Below are 18,637 nucleotides of genomic sequence, written 5' to 3'. Positions count from 1 at the left end.
GGTATAAGTTGAAAGAACTCATAAGAATATACCACATTTTTTTCTAAGCGTTTTTTGGTCACGTTTTCGAATTTTCCCATGAATGAAAATAGTATCATCGAACTGGAAATTCAATCAGGCTAATATCAGACCAAATTTCCGGACGCTAGACGCAATTCCTGATTTATGGTGAATATTTCTTTGCTTGGAGGCGAATCTGCGTCCAATGACCAGGAAAGTACTAATCATCGTCAGTAATTATCTGTGCCTTATGTCACGTGTGTCCAGGTAACCTTCTCGTAATTAGGAGGGTTGTGCTGCTTTGATTACTACATGAGCTAGTGCTGGAAGTGCGGTGGGGTGTGGCAGTGCATGTGTGTGTGTGTGTGTGTGTGTGTGTGTGTGTGTGTGTGTGTGTGTGAGAGAGAGAGAGAGAGAGAGACAAAAAACTTCAACTGTTTTCATCTGATATAGACCAAACTTGAAGGAGGGGTTGAGGGTCCAGCCATCGGGTTAGCCTCTTGTTTTTAAGAACCAGATATCAGAGGTAAAGGTCACACGGCAAGGTAATGTCCTAAGGCTTGAGAAGTATCGTGGAGCAGGTGTGTGGTGAAGGTGGTGAAATCATAACCTGGTCTTGTCGTGGTTAATTTGGTGTAATGTATTAGTCACCTCATCATTTCTAAGTAACTGGAATTCTTATGTAGTGAATCCCCGAAGCTGTACTGAAGAATTAGGCAAACGAGCAAGAAACGCAAAACCGTAAGAAAAACGAACAAGATGAAATATACATAGAAAATACCAGGCAATACGAAGCACTAATAATACAACAGGAAACATGAAGAAATACATCAGCACAGCATATACAGGTGAAGTAATGGTCCCATCACATCAAAGAACGTTCACATTGCATGGGTGCACACGTATACAAACGTTACACAATCTCTCTCTCTCTCTCTCTCTCTCTCTCTCTCTCTCTCTCTCTCTCACACACACACACACACACACACACACACACACACACACACACACACACACATTTTACCCAAACTCACACAGCAAGAACAGAAAAGACGTACACATGCAAACACATGCCACCTAAGTTCACACATACACAAACTCACATACGTTACACAAACACAAACTTACAAAAGAAGTCAATACTCACATATACACCAAAACACTTACAGAAGCACACATACACACACATACACAAAACTACTCATATAAATTTACACACATAGGCTCACTCATACACATACATACACTCACACGTACACACAGAACTCACGTCTAAACTTACAGACACACATACAGACATATCCTTACAAAAACTCTCTCATTCACACCCAGACATTAATAATCTCACACACACACACAAACACAAGCTAACGCATACACCAATCCAGACTCACACGCGCTTGAACTCTTGTACAAAATTACCCATAAATTTACACATAAACGTAAGCACACACACACAAACGCACACTCATACATACACACACAAAACTCATAAACCTCCTCACTGTTATACATACCTGTACAGCATTACCTACAGTCAGATAAAGTACACATTAAAGATCCACAGACAAACGTTATAAGAAACATGCACGCACTTACAACAAAATACAGTAGCACAGAGAAGCACAAACAGACATCAACAGGCGCATGAACAGTAAACGCGTGATCAACGGAAGCGTTCACAGTAACCATGTGCACAAAACACACGTGTACCACATGCATGTGCACATCTACAGACATAAACATCAGAAAGAATACACGACTACAGACAGACACGAGTTGACATACTCCCTAGCAGATGCGGAAATACACACTAGTATGCAGATATATACAGGCCAGTGTTTACAAATATGTTGCGTATTAATGAATATTTAAATATCAACCTACAGCAGAATAATGTGCAATTATCACTTACATACATCCAATATATTGACTCATTCCTTTAGTAAAAACCCATTTAAGAAGAGAGTTCTTTGCCACACAACCTCACTATCACATTTTCGCACTTACATACTGGTTAATGATGTACTGTATACTGTGCTGTGCTGTGCTTGTCATTCATAGTACTGCGTATCCAGACACTGTCATATCCATACACCCACCACCGCCACACCTACACCTAAGAGTACACTCAAAACCGCCACGTTGCGACGTGTCCCCACCCACCACCCCTCATCAAGCACATACACACCCACCACTCACAGGGCGGGCACACACACACACACACACACACACACACACACACACACACACACACACACACCAATTATCTAACCACAAAACATCATTACCAGACTCCCACCATCAAACTCGCGAGACCAATGTAACTCACGTAATTTGCGAGGGCGGCAGCGAGGATGCTCAGTAGGCAGAGCGCTGTTGAGGTCACCCCTGACATGTTGATCTGTGGTAGGGTGGAGGTAGGGTCAGTTAGGGTGCGGGTGGAGCGAGGAGGGGAGAACTGGAGGGGGTGGTGTGTGTGGAGAGGAGGCGTGGAGAGATGAAGCGTGATGGAGGGAAGATGAGATGAGAGGAGAGGAGAGAAAGAGGAAGCGTGGGGATGGAGGGAAAAGAGAGGAAAGGAAGGGGAAGCTTTAGGAGAAGGAGAGGAGAGGAAACTTGAAGGGTAGGTAAAGGAGAGAAGAGAAAAGGAGAGGAGAGAAAGAGTGGTGAGGGAGAGGGATTAAGAGAGGAGAGGAAGGGTGTAAGAGGGAAGAAGGAAGGGAAAGATGAGAGAGGTAAGAAGGTCAGGTGGAGGAGAGAAGGCGGCAGGGGGGTAGGGGGTGGTGAGCGTAGGAGAGAGGGGTGGAGGGGAGAGCTGATGAGGCGGAGAAAGTAGAGAAATCGCGAGTTTGAGAAGAAAACTAGGAAAAGAGAGAGAGAGAGGGAGTAAATAGATAAAATTCTCCAGATTTTTATTAGGCAGGGAAGTAAATGGCTAGTGACACGGAGACACACTTTTATTATTATTATTTCTCTTAGTTAGGCTGAGGGAGAAATGCCAGGTAATAGTGTAAGGGCCTTGAATGATGCGTGTGGCAAATACAAATACGTGTTTATTAAAGTTTCCCTTCATCCAAACACAGAACTGATCAAACAGGTAAGTTTCTCCATCCAATTAGCACCTGGGTATGCGGGAGAAGGTGTGGCAAAATTATGATTGGTATTAATGTCTAGTGAATAATAATAATAATAATAATAATAATAATAATAATAATAATAAAGTTCATCCTCCCCAAAATGCTGCACCCCTTCAAACCGACAGCGTATTTTTTTTCTTCTCTCTACTTTCAGACGATTTTCTTCAGCTTCAGGGATCGTTGAGGGTGAAAGGGCTCATGAGGGCAAAATTTAACCCCCCCCCCAATTTGAAAAGGAAAAAAAGTGACTAAAATTGTCCGGAAGTAGCCACAACAACAACCAAAACAACAACAACAACAACACAAATCACGTCATCGGTGTGAAGGGGTTAATTGCTGTGACGGTATCCACATTTAGATCTTGCATCGCCTGACCACATTCCAGGGTGACGTGTGAATGAGTACACACACACACACACACACACACACACACACACACACACACACACACACACTCTCTCTCTCTCTCTCTCTCTCTCTCTCTCTCTCTAATAAATCCGAGGTCAGAGTTTCCCAGCGTGTGTTAAGGCCGTGGAAATCACATACATCACCTGACTCTCCATGTGCACCCCTCGTTATTACCACATCCACCATTAACTCCTTCACAACCGTAGTACACTCTCCATTTTATGCTTGCTACATACAGACGGTTTTATTCAGCCTGAGGGGGACTTCCTGAACCGAGTGGGGAGCCTGTAGTCTTCCTTAACCCCTTCACAAGTCACCAGTCAGTAGCTGGAGAGGGTCGTGAGGTAGTAGCAGTAGGGTTATGAAGGATGTCCCCGAGATCAATGAGTCAAGATCGGGAGTTTTTCTGTTCGCATCGTCCTCGTTTCCACAGATCAGTATGGGCTTTCACTTCCCTTGGTTTTGCAGAGTTTTATATAAGTAACTAATAATTAATCTCTTTTTCCACTTCTGCCCACCATTAGAAAACATACTGATTAAACTGTCTCCCTCAGAATTAACGATCTCATCTTTCCCGGTTTTCATATATCAGATAATATTTCAGTGATCAGTTGTTTGATGTGTTGCTCCGGCCAGTATTTTCGTGGCCTTTGGAAGTGTCGTAGCACCCCTGCCTCAGCGATCTATCTTTCATTTTGAGGTCTGCTTGAAAGAGGATGTTAACGTGAAGTATGCACAAAAAATACCAGTTTGGAAGAGGTGCCACGAAGCTTCTTATTCACACGAGAATAGGATCGACTGTCACTTAAGATGGTGTAGTGTCACTGGTATAAGAAATAACGCCTAATTGCAGGTTAATGCCTAATTGCAGTTTAAGAGGGATAGAAAAGTGTGTGTGTGTGTGTGTGTGTGTGTGTGTGTGTGTGTGTGTGTGTGTGTGTGTGGATAGGTGGGATAAGGCTTGGATTAATAATAAGGTCCAGAGTTAAAAATTTAATAAAGACTTACTTAAGGTGGTGCGGAACGTGTAGTAACGGAGCTGGTGAAAACAATACCGCTTCAGTTGTCTTATAAGCGCTGACGAGGATACCGCTCCACCACCGCCACCTTCTTTATACTGTAGCGGAGCGGCTGCCAGGGGTCGCCAGGAGGAGCCACGCGCGGATGTATTTATAAACTGTCTTGGGCTTAAGCTGTATATATGACTGATTGTATTTGAGTCTTTCGTTTCTTGTACAGCTATCAGGCGCTCTAAGATCAAATTATAGTGACTAATAAAGTTACGAAATAAGAAAAACTAGTGATCTGGCATAATGGAGTGTTGCTTATACTGTACAGCACATCGGTTAGGATCTTTTATAAATCTAGGACCGATATGTTACGTAGCCTACTTGTTTCATCCTCAATAATGGACGGAACTGGGCATTTTCAAAAGTTAATAAAGAAGGGAACCTCGGGGAAGGGGCCTATGAGCTTCGCGACTATGAGCCGATAGGCGTAAGGTAGTACTCTTAATACCCCTGTAGCACAATCCCTCATACAGGAACCCCGGGAGCTAATGGGTTACTGTATGGCAGAGGAGTTTCAAGCTTACTGGATAGTCATTTACGCTGTGTAGAATGTAATTGATTATTCTCTCTCTCTCTCTCTCTCTCTCTCTCTCTCTCTCTCTCTCTCTCTCTCTCTCTCTCTCTTCCTCATCGACTTAACCTGGCACATTACACTAACATTCTCTCGTATGTTATATCGCATCAGTATCGACAAATTCGCATCAGTAACGAACAAGAAAAATAAATCACTCGTGCAAAGGTGTTACGAAATCTTTAACGCCCTCAATACAGTCATGCCTCCTTTTTTTTTTTTTTTTCATAGGTGTTAGAATTTACTCATGTCAGCGGAGTGCCCTTGAAGTGGAGGAATAAAAGCAGTGTTATTATTTAAACTTTGCCAGACGAAAAGCCTCTCCAACACTGAATAAAATCGTCTGAATAAAGCAAAAATAAAACCCAAAGGCTTCCTCGTGGTGAAGGGTTAATGTCACGTACAATACACCCTTAAATCCGGGGTGCAGATTTCTGTGTGATTTTCCCAGGATGATCACTCTTCTACCTTCTTATCCTCTAACCTAGCTTAACTTATCCTGACTTAAGCTAAAGGACTAACTTAGCTAACAAATTAACATGTAAACTTAACCAAACCTACTGTAGACTTTCCTGGATAAGAGAAAGTGCAAACTAACCTAACCTGAAACTGTGAAAGCATACCCAACGTAAGCTAGACTTTCCTGGATTTTAAAAAGTACAAGAATGGTAGACAACGTAAATCAGCGTCAGGGACCTCACCAGCGTCAGGAGGCACGGGATTACCTAACGAAGGTACGTCACGCCAGGCAGACCAAAGGTGTAGCAAGGGGTATTGTGAAGGGGGGGGGAGACTTGTGGCAATAATAATAATAGTAATAGTAGTAGTAGTAGTAATAATAATAATAATAATAATAATAATAATAAGGCTTAGAATTGTTGCATGTCGACTACAGTATCATTAAGGTAGATAATCAATATTTGCTGTCCATCCCAATCACTACGATTGAACTCAAGATGGTCGCTAGTTGCCTCTGCTACTCGTACCACTGCACCATTAGCTCCCTGGGGGCAGAACAGAAGCTTAAGTTTTCCTTGAGAGGGAAGAGGATCACCATACTACTGGTTGGAGAGATTTAAGGCAAATTTACTTCAGACCGTATACTGTTCGCTGCAACACCTACTGCCGAGTGAACTGGTTCAAGTGTGCTTAAAATATAAAGTCGGCAGTTATAAGCATATTTAAAAATTGTCTTGGTATTCAAATGTGTATACGAAATAGTTAGGCATTAATAAAGCAAAAGAAAAATATCTGCTTACTCTGAAGACCCATATGCATCCAAACAGGAATTATCCTTAATTATTGCTGAAATTAGAATGATAGTGGATAGTCAAAATAATCAGCAATATATGTATATATATATATATATATATATATATATATATATATATATATATATATATATATATACACACACACACACACACACACACACACACACACACACACACACACACACACACTCACACACACACACCTTGGTTTAGTGGGTATTATTGCGCTCCAATCGGATTGAGCCAGTGAAGCTTTATATCCAAAGGGTGGTTGGGGTTGATTGCGCATGTAATGCCACTCAGGGATGAGTGAGGCTGGTCACTCTCATCTCAAATGTCGGGACTAACTGCCTATCCTCGGGCTTCTACGGTCCTCATGGGGCAGTGTAGGATTGGATGATGGATGGAAGGATATATATATATATATATATATATATATATATATATATATATATATATATCTATATATATATATATATATATATATATATATATATTGCCAGACGCCTCAATCCCGTTCGGGGTGGCCACAAACAACTCGCCTCCACGTCGCCCTATCCCCCGCCATTTCACTGCCCTGCTTCCAACTCACACCCCCCTCTCTCATATACCTCTCCACCCCATTCCTCCATCTCATCCTCAGCCTCCCCCCCCTCTTCCCCCCTCCACCTCACTCACATACACACTCTTCGTCAGTCTTTCACCCTCCATCCTCTCCACATGGCCAAACCACATCAGTGTATTCCTCCTAACGCTTCCTATCACATCCACATCCACACCACAACGCTCCTATATATCCTCATTTGTCAGCCTCTCCCTCCATGTGACTCCACAGGCTCCTCTTAAATAACTCATTTCCACTGCTCTCACTCTTGACTTGTGTCCTTCCAGCAACGTCCAAGCTTCACTTCCATACGTTAGAGTTGGTATCACAATACTGTCATTTAGTAACTTTTTCACTTCCATGCTCACTTCCCTGCTTCTTATCACTGCTTTCAAGGAACCAGCAACCTTTCTTCCCTGCTGTACCCTTTCAAGCACTTCACCCTCCAAACCTCCATCCTTACTCATCACACTACCCAAGTACTTAAATGTACTCACATTTTCCAATTCCTCACCATCCAACCTCGCTGTACATTCACTGACTTCACCTCTCTCAAAGACCATCTCTCTCTCTCTCTCTCTCTCTCTCTCTCTCTCTCTCTCTCTCTCTCTCTCTCTCTCTCTATATATATATATATATATATATATATATATAGATAGATAGATAGATATAGATATCAATGTGATCTATGTCATCATTTTCGGCAATCTCACTTTGGTGTGAATCTCAATTAATTTCAAGTACATTGGACGAAGCATTGTAATGTCAAAATTTCTTTTCCTGCCCCTCACAGAGTGAGTTTTTCCCCTCCTGATTCCTCCTTTTTTTGTCTACAAGTCCCCAAGGTGTCCTCAATATTTGATGACATTTTACAAGAACATGCTGAAATATGTGCCGTCGGGATGAAGTGCTTAAAAAAGTGGAAATCATAGGCAATGAGCGGTACAGGGGGGAAAAAATAATCCAGAGTTGACCAACTGCATAAATGATAGACTAAAATTATCAATCAAGTTTTGCATAACGTTTGGCAACACAAGGGGTGTAGCTGTGTAGGCAGACGGGTGCTGCGTGCCCACCATAATAGTGGCGGGATGCAAGCAGACATTTTAAAATTACGCGGCAAGAAATGCAGCGATGAGAGAGAGAGAGAGAGAGAGAGAGAGAGAGAGAGAGAGAGAGAGAGAGAGAGAGAGAGAGAGAGATGCTGAAAGAAGTTATTGAGGAAGAGGAGCTGATGTAACTAAAAGCCTGTGTCTCCACCCTGCTTAAAAGTGCTGTATAAAGTCCCCCCTCCCCCCCCCGCCCCCCGCGCACACACACGAAAGGTACACACGAGCGATTTGGACCCCTGTACCAATTCAGCCAGTGGGCGGGTTAGGGAATGCACGGAGCCTCGTTGACACACCTAACCTCTGTGAAGGTGATTTTACAGGAGATATACTGTGAATTTTTCAAGAGAAATTACGGGAAAAAACAGAAATAACTTTCCTCGCTTCACGTTTTGTCCAGCTCACCATCCCTTCCTGTCCCTGCCTAGCCATCAGCGCCAGTGTGGGTGATGGAGGAAAATAAGCGATCACACTCAGCCACATTCATACCTAATTATGACCATGAGTAACTTGATTTTCCATGTTTCTATGTATCTCCATGAACGGCCAAAACAAATTCGGATTCCTATATTCATGCCTTATCCTAAACTGTTCCTCAAAGGTTGGTTTTAATTGGATAAAAACATACAAATTGACCTTACCACGTGACCTTGACCTGTGACCTATGATCTGAAAATCTGTGGATCATCCCACTGATTGACCTCTAACTCTCCCACCAAATTTGGTCCAAGTCAGATCAGAACCATTATAGTTATTCCCGCACACAGACACACGGGTCGAAATTTGACTTTGTCCTGTGTCTTTGACCTTCGAACGATTGCTCTTTCAAGCTGAATCACACCATCCTTGCCTCAATCTAAACCCTTCCACATAGTTTGGTCAGAACTGGATGAAAACTGTTTAGACTGACCTTGCACTATGACGCCGACCTTTGACATATTCTCAAAAACAACAGGCCAACCCTTGGGTAATCCTCAACCCTTCCTCCAAATTTGGTTGAAATAAAATAAATAATGTTTCAGATAATTTGGTCACACATTGACACAAGAATCGAACTTTACCCTTACCCTTACCCTGCCTTAATCTCAAAACAGAAACCCTTCGTACTTGTCCTGCCCTCAGCCTTCCCCCAAGTTTTGTCTAAACTGGATAAAAACTGTTTAAGCTGACCCTCCTCGGTCATGCATTAACCTAGCCCTGTGACCTTCACCTTTATACCTACTGTTCTCAACATTAATAGGTTAACCCATTGGCCATTCCTCAACCCCTCCACCTAGTTTGGTTAAAATCGGATAAAACTTTATTTTGCACACACACACACACACACACACACACACACACACACACACACACACACACACACACACACACACACACACACACAGAAAGATAGATAGAGAGAGAGAGAGAGAGAGGGAGACTGTACATATATACATACAGACAGACAGACAAAGAGATAGACTTACACGTCAGAAAAACTAACACTTTCGTTTTTCAAACGTGGCTGTAAATACTGAGACATGGTTGCCACCACCGGCAGGGTAGGGCTGGCGGCACAGGATCCTTCTGGTCTCTATCAAGCAACTGTCCCGACAACAACAATTGCAAGCATAGTTCATGTTCGTCAGCGAGGAAGCGCAGGTTCGGCCTAATGCTTCACCAGTACCCGCGGTCTTAGTACCAGTTTGAATTCAGTTCATTTTTTTCTTCAGTCAGTATCCCCTCTAGCCCTCTTCCTCACAGACTCCCAAATCTCACCCTCTACTGAAATATCTCCATTTTCTTTTCGTGGTCACCAACTTCTCACAAATTTCCATAACAAGGGTGGCACCTGTTGTTATATCAAACCTGAATTAGCAGTTGACACTGTTTTGAACTTCACTTCAACTAATTTTGATTATTCACTGTTTAAACTAAATTATCTAAATATTACCAAATATATCTGTGTAGTCTACCGCTCCCTCAATGCTTTTTCAGAACCCAGTGTATTTGACTCCATATCCACACAGTTGGCTAACCTTAACCTCACCTTTAGCACTGAAATTACCGTTTTGGGTGGTTTTAACGTACATGATTTTGAATGGTTATTGCATTCTGCCAGGACTGACGATGCTGGTATAGAGTGTGAGCTGTTTGTAGAAATGTTTAATCTCATGCAGTTGGTAAAGCAACCAACCAGAATGCCAGATAATCCTGACCATAACGCCTATCTCTTGGATCTGTTGCAAATAATCCAGATGAGTACAGGAAAGAAGTACTGTCACCACTTGGATCCTCCGACCACAATCTCATCAAAGCCTCATTAGTCAGTTTCTCGAAACCTCCCCGTTCTGAACCTGTCAGGGTGACCCAGTGGCACTTTGATAGGGCAGACTGGAATTGATTCAGAAAGTATCATGCTGGCATTCCATGGCAGTCTTTCTTCTCCAGTGACATCAGTGCTACCCATTCCTACATTAATGACTTAATACATGCTGGTACGGAGTTGTTCATATCTAGTCTACAGTTCCTTAAAAGATTGGACTCCTCAAAATGGTTTGATGGCAGTTGTGCCAGAGCAACGGCCGAAAAGTCATTAGCATATAACTCTTACTTAAAATAAAAATCATATGAATCACTGTCATTTAAAATTGTTATAAACCATGCAAAAGCTGTAATAAACCTCCCTAAATCAAACTTTCTTCAAAATCAAACATCTAAACTATTGAACAATCCTAATGACAATAGAATATTCTGGTCATCTCTCAGTTCTTTCAATAATAACTTTAACAAGTCATCACCCATTCCCCCACTAAAATCTTCAGATGGTAACATTACAAATGACCTGCGTGATAAAGTGAATATCCTTGCCAGTACATTTGCCAGAAATTCTACGTTAGAGGAAGTCAGCCAGAATGTCCCAGTACTAGAACCTGATTCTCCCGAAATTGCTCCACTTAAAATACAGACAAGATACATAAAATCCATCTCAGACAATTTACCAACGAACAGACTTCCAGGGCCAGATGTAATTCGTCAAATTGTTTTGAAAAAGTGCTCCCCAGAACTTGCTTCTGTTCTAGCCAACTTATACAGACTATGCATACGTACTTCTTCATTCCCTGATTCTTTAGAAAGAAGCCAATATCTACCCACTTCCAAAGAAAGGAAGTTCCTCTGACTCCTCTGATTGCAGACCAATAACTATTACATCTTCACATGGTAAAGTATTTGAAATCGTAAGAAATAAGCACATAGTTAAACATCTTGAATCCGGTAACTTAATTAATGATAGACAGTATGGTTTTCGCCACGGGAGAGCCACCATTGATATACATAATCTCCAGACTCACACCATCCATCAGTCAACTGACCAACCTAGAGAAACTCTTGCAGCAGCCCTTGATATTTCTAAAGCTTTTGACAGTGTGTGACACTGTTCCCTGCCGTCCAAACTCCCTTGCTATGGATTAACGTCTTTTGCTCCCCTGATTTTTTCATGTCTCAGTGACAGGAAAATAAGAGTAAAAGTAGATGATGTATATTCCAAGTTCCACTCAATTAATGCCGGCATGCCACAAGGATCAGTACTGGCTCCAACCCTATTCCTAATTCATATTAGTGAACTCTTATCCGTCACCCATAATCTCGTCCATTCATATGCAGATTATTCAACTCTTCACAGTTCATTCGCACTTAAACATCCATTCACAAACTTTAATATCTCAAACTTACAACTCTGTACAGCCATCTCCATCAATCAAGACTCATCTGGGATCACTGAATGGGGACAAAATAATCTTGTCTCATTTAATGCTAGTAAAACCAGATATATACAATGCACTAATAGACAGAAATTGCCAGATTCCTATATTACCTTCAGTGGTACTAATATTCCCATCTCCAAAAGTATTGAAATTCTCTGTGTTTCACTTAGCAATGACCTCAGGTGGACCTCGCATGTCAGATCACTTACTAAAACTGCCTCAAAGAAACTTGGACTACAGTACAGAGTTCACAGCTTCTTCACCGATGAGCAGTTGGCTATAGTTTATATGAGTCATATGCACTCTCAGCTGCTATATTGCTCACCCTTATGGAGTGGATGTGGGGAGGTTGCGTTAAAGCACTGAACGAAATTCAGAACAAAGTTGTTAGAATTATTATGAACCCCGCTATTACAAATAAACAGTATCCCCTACAGGTAAGAAAGAATGTTGCTTCCCTTGCATTATTTTACAGATACTTTTTTGGCAAATGCTCAGATGAAGGTGCATCCATTGTGCCATCTCTCCATGCCTTTCTCGTGCTACACGGGCAACTGGTAGCGCTCATGAAAAGAATGTCACATTGCCATATTGCAGAACTTGCGCCTATCAGAAATCTTTTATTCCCCGAACTGCATCTCTTTGGCCCTTGCTTACCCAGAGTTGTTTCCCTCCAGTTTTCAACCCACAGCTGTCAAGTCCAGCTGTTACATTTTTTTTTTTTTTTTTAATGAATGGAGGACACCAGTAAACTGGTGAATGGGTTATTATGTTTTATTATTTTTTTTCCATCCTCTGTCCTGTTATGTAAAAAAAAAAAGAAAAAGAAAAAAAAGAACCTTAGGTGTTGTTGGAGGTGAAGGGATGGACACGCCGAGGTTGTGCTGAGTTGAAAGATGGAGAAACTGAAGTTTTGAGTCGTTAAAAACAAGGTTAATTTTGCCTCTAGCTTACTCTGTAGATGTTATCCTGTCACCAAGGTGTAACAAACTGCTGCTACTGTGGAGTTCTTTTATGCCAGCTAATATGTGTATTAGTTAGTACATGTATATATAACTTTCGTGTCAAGGTTCCAAATGCGAGAGCGTCTCTTGGAGCGTCTCTGTCAGTCCATCTCTCACTGACAATTTTCGGACATGAACTGATTCACTCCCGTAGACTTTAGCGATTTTATCGAAACCACACCACACAACACAACACAAAATCACCTCCCCATACCACACCACGGACATTAATTGGGAAAATATATATATATATATATATATATATATATATATATATATATATATATATATATATATATATATATATATATATATATATATATATATATATATATATATATATATATATATATATATATATCCAGCATCTAGTACTTCTGTATTTGTTTTAGTGGGAGAAGACACATAGGGGGTCACCAGATTTTAATGTGATGGGTCTTCCTGTGCTTCTCTTCGGCTGTGCACAGGTCGGGGGAAAAGAGGGTAGTTCAGGAGAAGGCCAAGCGGAGTATCGCACCATCAACACTCTCATGGTAGCGACAATTCTAGCTGTCTTTTCCAGTCAGTGCCAGACGGTTTTATTCAGCTTAGAGGGCGAAGTGGGTTATCGTACTCATAACCCAGTCGTGGTGGTGGTAATTCCAAGTGTCACTGCCAGTTGAGAAGGAGGTCGGGAAAGATAATGCTGTCACCATGAGTACTATTACTGTGTGTTCTTGACAACTGTAGTCTTTTGTCTAGAATAACACCAAGGATTTTGTTCACCTGAGAGTTAGTCTAGCGAATCTGAGAGCGTTAGTTTCAATCTGAGGTGTGAATGACGTGAGAAGTTCACAACAAAGCAAGCGTAACAACGTGTCAGATTTTCCCTGGTTTACTGAAGAACGGAGGGGAAAAAACTAGAGTCAACTATTCTTACACATCATTACGAGACATGTACTCTGGGAAAAACCTTGCCATTCTCTTTCAAGGCATAGTTGAGACTCTGAGAATACGTACCCCAAGACAGCGAAAGCTCCCACGTTCAAAACTCACGAATAATTCACTGACTCACTTCACATTCTAACAAACATACTTGGTTGCAGCTGTGAGATTACGTGATCTGGCACCGTCGTTATGCAAGTGTTTGGGTGGGTTGGGGACAGTTGTGTGGGGGTGTGGTGTAAGGGTGTGTGTGTAGGGGTGTGGTGAGAACAGTTGTGTGGGGGTGTGGTGTAGGGGTAGTGGTGTACTGGCGTGATGTTGTGGTGTGCTGTGTAGGGGTGTGGTGTAGGGGTAGTGGTGTACTGGCGTGATGTTGTGGTGTGCTGTGTAGGGGTGTGGTGTAGGGGTAGTGGTGTACTGGCGTGATGTTGTGGTGTGCTGTGTAGGGGTAGTGGTGTACTGGCGTGATGTTGTGGTGTGCTGTGTAGGGGTAGTGGTGTACTGGCGTGATGTTGTGGTGTGCTGTGTAGGGGTAGTGGTGTACTGGCGTGATGTTGTGGTGTGCTGTGTAGGGGTAGTGGTGTACTGGCGTGATGTTGTGGTGTGCTGTGTAGGGGTGTGATGTGGTATGGTGTGGGTGTGGAGTCTGCGGCCGTGTATTGGTGTTGTGTATGGGTGTGACAGTATGGTGCGATAATAATAATGTGGTGTTGTGGTGTGCTGTTGTGATGTTGCGGTGTAGTGATGTGATGATGTGATGCGCTGCTGTGGTGTGATGTGAAAAGGGCTAATGAAGGCTGTAACTAATCACTTCAGCTCGCAAGTGTGTCAAAAGCTGAGAACAGTTTTTTTTTTTTTTTTTTTTTTTTTACAAACGTTAAACAGAGGAATGAAAAACAAATTACCAAAGAAATCCATACACTAGAGTTCCACACCATAAATGACAACCACGTAATGATGGGGTTAACGATTTTCACTATGATGGCGTGTCTTGTATATTATAAGGATTTGATTAAGTTTATTGGGGTTTATTTGATCTGGTGGAGGTCAATAAAGTCTTCATTAATCCTTTCACTACCAGGAGGCTCTTTGAAGCTGTATGAAATCGTCTGGGAATAGCAAGGATATAAACACGTCATATCACTGAAGTGGTAATCCTTTCGCTGAAAAAAGAGTGTCCTAAGCTACGTGAAACAGTCTGAAGGTAACTGAAAAAGAAAAAAAAAAATCACCTCTTTTTTACCCACCCAAATGTAAAGTGAGGAAATATGCTGGAAGAAGAGGGACAAGGGAATCGAATCCGAGACCTCTACATCAACTGCATCCACCAGTCTTATCGGTCCCTATGGGGGTGGGGATGGAGTTTGCCTTTAATCCTTGCACAACGAGAAATCTTCGGTTATAGAAATAAAATCGCCAGACTGTATAAAGAACGTATAAAAATAGACGGTATCTTACTGAAGGGGTTAAATGTTGATTATATTCACCTGTCTTTCCAACCTTCATGCTACAGTGTTACGTTCAAAGTTCATTTCCTTAAGACTGTAAATTTGTCTCCAATGGTGGTAATTTCATCCCAGGAATTAATTTAACGATGATATTATTTTTTCCAAGGTTAGTAATTGTCTTCCAAATGATACACCTTTCTTTATCTTGGTCCAGTTTTTCATTCATTTGTAGATTATTTCACGTCATTCAGTGGCAGAAGAAGACAATGCTGGGACCCGGTATTCTGTCCACAGCACATGTTCGTGGCCAGCGGCATACTCTTGTGTTAATCTGCCGCTGCAACTTAGCATACAAGACGGGGAGATGGCAATTTTAGGCCACATTATGGTAAAACAGGTGTAGTTATATCCCCTAAACTAGTACTTTTTTCCCAATGCTAATGACGTTCGCCAAAGCCTTGTAATTTATCTTTAAAGCTATTAATTTCTTCCCAGGCCAACAGATATTCCTCTAAAATTAGTAATTTTTCCCAAAATCTCTATTTATTCACCAAAGCTGGATTTTTTTTTTTAAATAACAGAACAGAGGAAGGAAAAACAAATGAATAAAAAAAATAATCCATAGACCAGATTACTGGTGTCCTCTGTTTATGAAATATCTGTAACAGTTAGACTTGAACAGCTGTAGGTTGAAGTTTGGGAAACAACTGTGGGGAAGCGAGTTCCAAAGAGATGCAGTTCGGGAAAAATTTTTCCCAAGGCTAGCTAGTAAAATTTTTCTTAAATCTAATGTTCTGAGTTTCTGTGACAGTAGTTAGCGTCACCTAAAAATTACTGTGGCTGTGTCCACTATTTTTCTCATCATTTGTTTTCATTTTATCATCTCGCATGTCATACTTACCGCCTCTGTTCTTTGCTGCCATACACGTTCGTCCGTCTCATGCACTGATATTCTCCCTCAGAGCTTTGTAGGTTACGTGTGTTTCCACTCGTTCCTGTGTGTAGTTTGTGCACCCGCCAATGTCAGTTTTCTTAAGGTCCTTCCAGACTTTCTCATGCACAAGTCCGCTTCTCATCTGTTTCCAAACGTGCTGAGAGAACGTGCTATAAACAGCGGGGCAGGAGCAGAGATGGTCCTTCAGTTCATCACGTCTACAGGATCATTTTTAAGGCAATTTCCATTACCATACTAGAACACCACATATGTTAACTGCTCGTGTGGAAGGATCTTTACAATTAATTTAGATCTGGCGATACTGGGCGTCAGTGTTCCTCAGTAGGCTTTGGTGTGTGTGGAAATCTTCTGGCAAAATACTGAGGCCAATGTCATTTGGTTTTATTTCAGTGAGTGACGTACAGTTTATTGTTTTCGAAATTCCCGTGTGTTGTGGCTCAATATCGTTAAAAGAGAGTGTCAGAATATCTACTTATTTATATACCTTATCTGCCTACCTGTCTCCTGTCTCTATTGGTCTGTCTGCTGTCTCCTGTCTCTCTCTTTCTCTCTCTCTCTCTCTCTCTCTCTCTCTCTCTCTCTCTCCCTCTCTCTCTCTCTCTGCCATCGGCTTTTGTCATAACACATCCTTTCCTCCACCAGCCACTCTGCCCACGAAACAAAGAGGGCAAAAACAGTAAAAAGTGAAGACGTCTTTTATTTTTGACTTAAAATTGAAACAGTCAGACTAACACACACACACACACACACACACACACACACACACACACACACACACACACACACACAAGCAAAGACAGGCAGACACAAACAGACAAAGACATAAACACAGACACATAAATACAGACGTAAGTGCAGACATAGACAGAGAGGCGTCAGATGGAGAATCATCCTTAAAATGTGTTCATAAGAAGATGGGAAGAGACATCAAAGTGGAGGACAGACATAAAATTAAGCTGTCGAGGTGTTTAGTGTGTAGTGGGCTAAATCCCTCTCTCACTTCCTCTCGTGTGTGTGTGTGTGTGTGTGTGTGTGTGTGTGTGTGTGTGTATTTTGTATTTTGACTATTTCAGTTTTATGTAAGAAATAGATGACTTTTTCACTCTTCCTTTTGCCTTTGTATTGCTCGTTCGTTCTCACTATTGTTAAAGCTGAACACTTCGCCCCTTCCACCCGAAGAGATTTTTTCCCTTGTGTTCTTGCTCGCTTCGGACGATCATAGTTGGCTCAGGAGATACTTTCCTAACTGGGCTGCTTCTTCGTTCTTTTGCCTAATAATGCTAAGACTGAACACATCGCCCCATCCATCAGACGACGTGTTTTTTGTTTTGTTTTTTTCATTCATGCTATTTTCACAGGATTTTCTTCAGTTTAAGAGAGTATTTGTTGTGCTGGAGGTTAGGTACCAACTCCATTCACCAGTATAAACTCCCTCTAAGTTGATTGAAACCGTGTGGCGTTAGCAAAAATAAACAAAATCACGTCCTCTGAACGGAAGGGTTTAACCACACTAAATCCACATTACCGTCCATCACACACAGCTGCTACCAAAAATTCGTTTACATCGCCTCTAAACTCTGTGAAAGCCTAATGAAGTCCAGCTAAACTATGTATCTGCCTTTCCAAAGACAGACACCTTAATCTCATTAGGGGTGGCCACAATCGAATCCCCTTCATGTCATTCTGTTCCCCAGCCAACAGGCGTCCCTCTCTCCAGTTCACACACCCCTGACTCATATACCTTTAACCAACAGCGGTTCATAATGGTTGGAATGGTTGTTTCTTCACTTAGGTATTTCAGCCACAGACATGTTGATTAACTCCGGTCTGTCTGGCCGAGCAGACCCATCAACCTCTGACAAGCACCCACCATCTACAGGACCGGCCCGTGCAGTGGCGAGGAGAGGGGAAAAGTGTGGAGGTTTGGTTCCTGGATGGACGCCACATTTACGTCCCTTTATCCAGTTAATAAGAACACCATAGTAAACTCCACATCACACCGTAAACTGGTTATATGGCTACCACTCTGCTTTGTTAATGGTTTCCTAGGTTAGCCTGCAGGAAACCACCAGGCTTGTCACTCACTACAGAGCCACCTGAAATGAAAAAAAGATAAAAAATGGCAGGTGGGAAAGGGGTGAAGTAGGATGAAAGGAGGGGAGACAAGGATTATATTGATCTCATCCTTTAATTCAATGCTAACTGCAGTCAACCGCTTCAGTTAGATGACGGTTTTATTAAATAATTTCTGGTAAATCCACAATTAGCTATACACAGATGTGCTTGGCGTCAGCTAACGATGTGGCAGCCCTAAAATATTAAATAATTACCAGATACACAATATTAATCTCGTGGTTATATATTCGTGTGCGTTGATACTCCAC

The 18,637-nt window shown here is 41.9% G+C and overlaps 2 protein-coding genes across 2 annotated transcripts in view; one reads left to right on the top strand and one right to left on the bottom strand.

Annotated features, from left to right (window-relative positions):
- Positions 1-4,581, bottom strand: part of LOC145417882 (uncharacterized) — a 32,585-nt gene extending 28,004 nt beyond the window's left edge. Inside the window, exons 1-2 of the mRNA XM_080286498.1 lie at positions 4,557-4,581; positions 2,333-2,404 (exon numbers count right to left, since the gene is read on the bottom strand). Coding sequence (XP_080142624.1) covers positions 2,333-2,398 — 66 coding nt within the window. The 5' untranslated portion in view covers positions 2,399-2,404; positions 4,557-4,581. The remainder of the gene's footprint in view (positions 1-2,332; positions 2,405-4,556) is intronic.
- Positions 1-18,637, top strand: part of galene (potassium two pore domain channel subfamily K member galene) — a 120,194-nt gene that overhangs the window by 61,686 nt on the left and 39,871 nt on the right. The gene's annotated exons all lie outside the window — the stretch shown is intronic.

The sequence above is a fragment of the Coenobita brevimanus genome, chromosome 111 (assembly GCF_032717465.1).
Source record: "Coenobita brevimanus isolate Jiangsu-jjx chromosome 111, ASM3271746v2, whole genome shotgun sequence".
Lineage (NCBI taxonomy): Eukaryota > Metazoa > Arthropoda > Malacostraca > Decapoda > Coenobitidae > Coenobita > Coenobita brevimanus.
The sequence above is the reverse complement of the archived record's forward strand: the minus strand, read 5'-3'. Positions and strand labels throughout refer to the sequence as shown.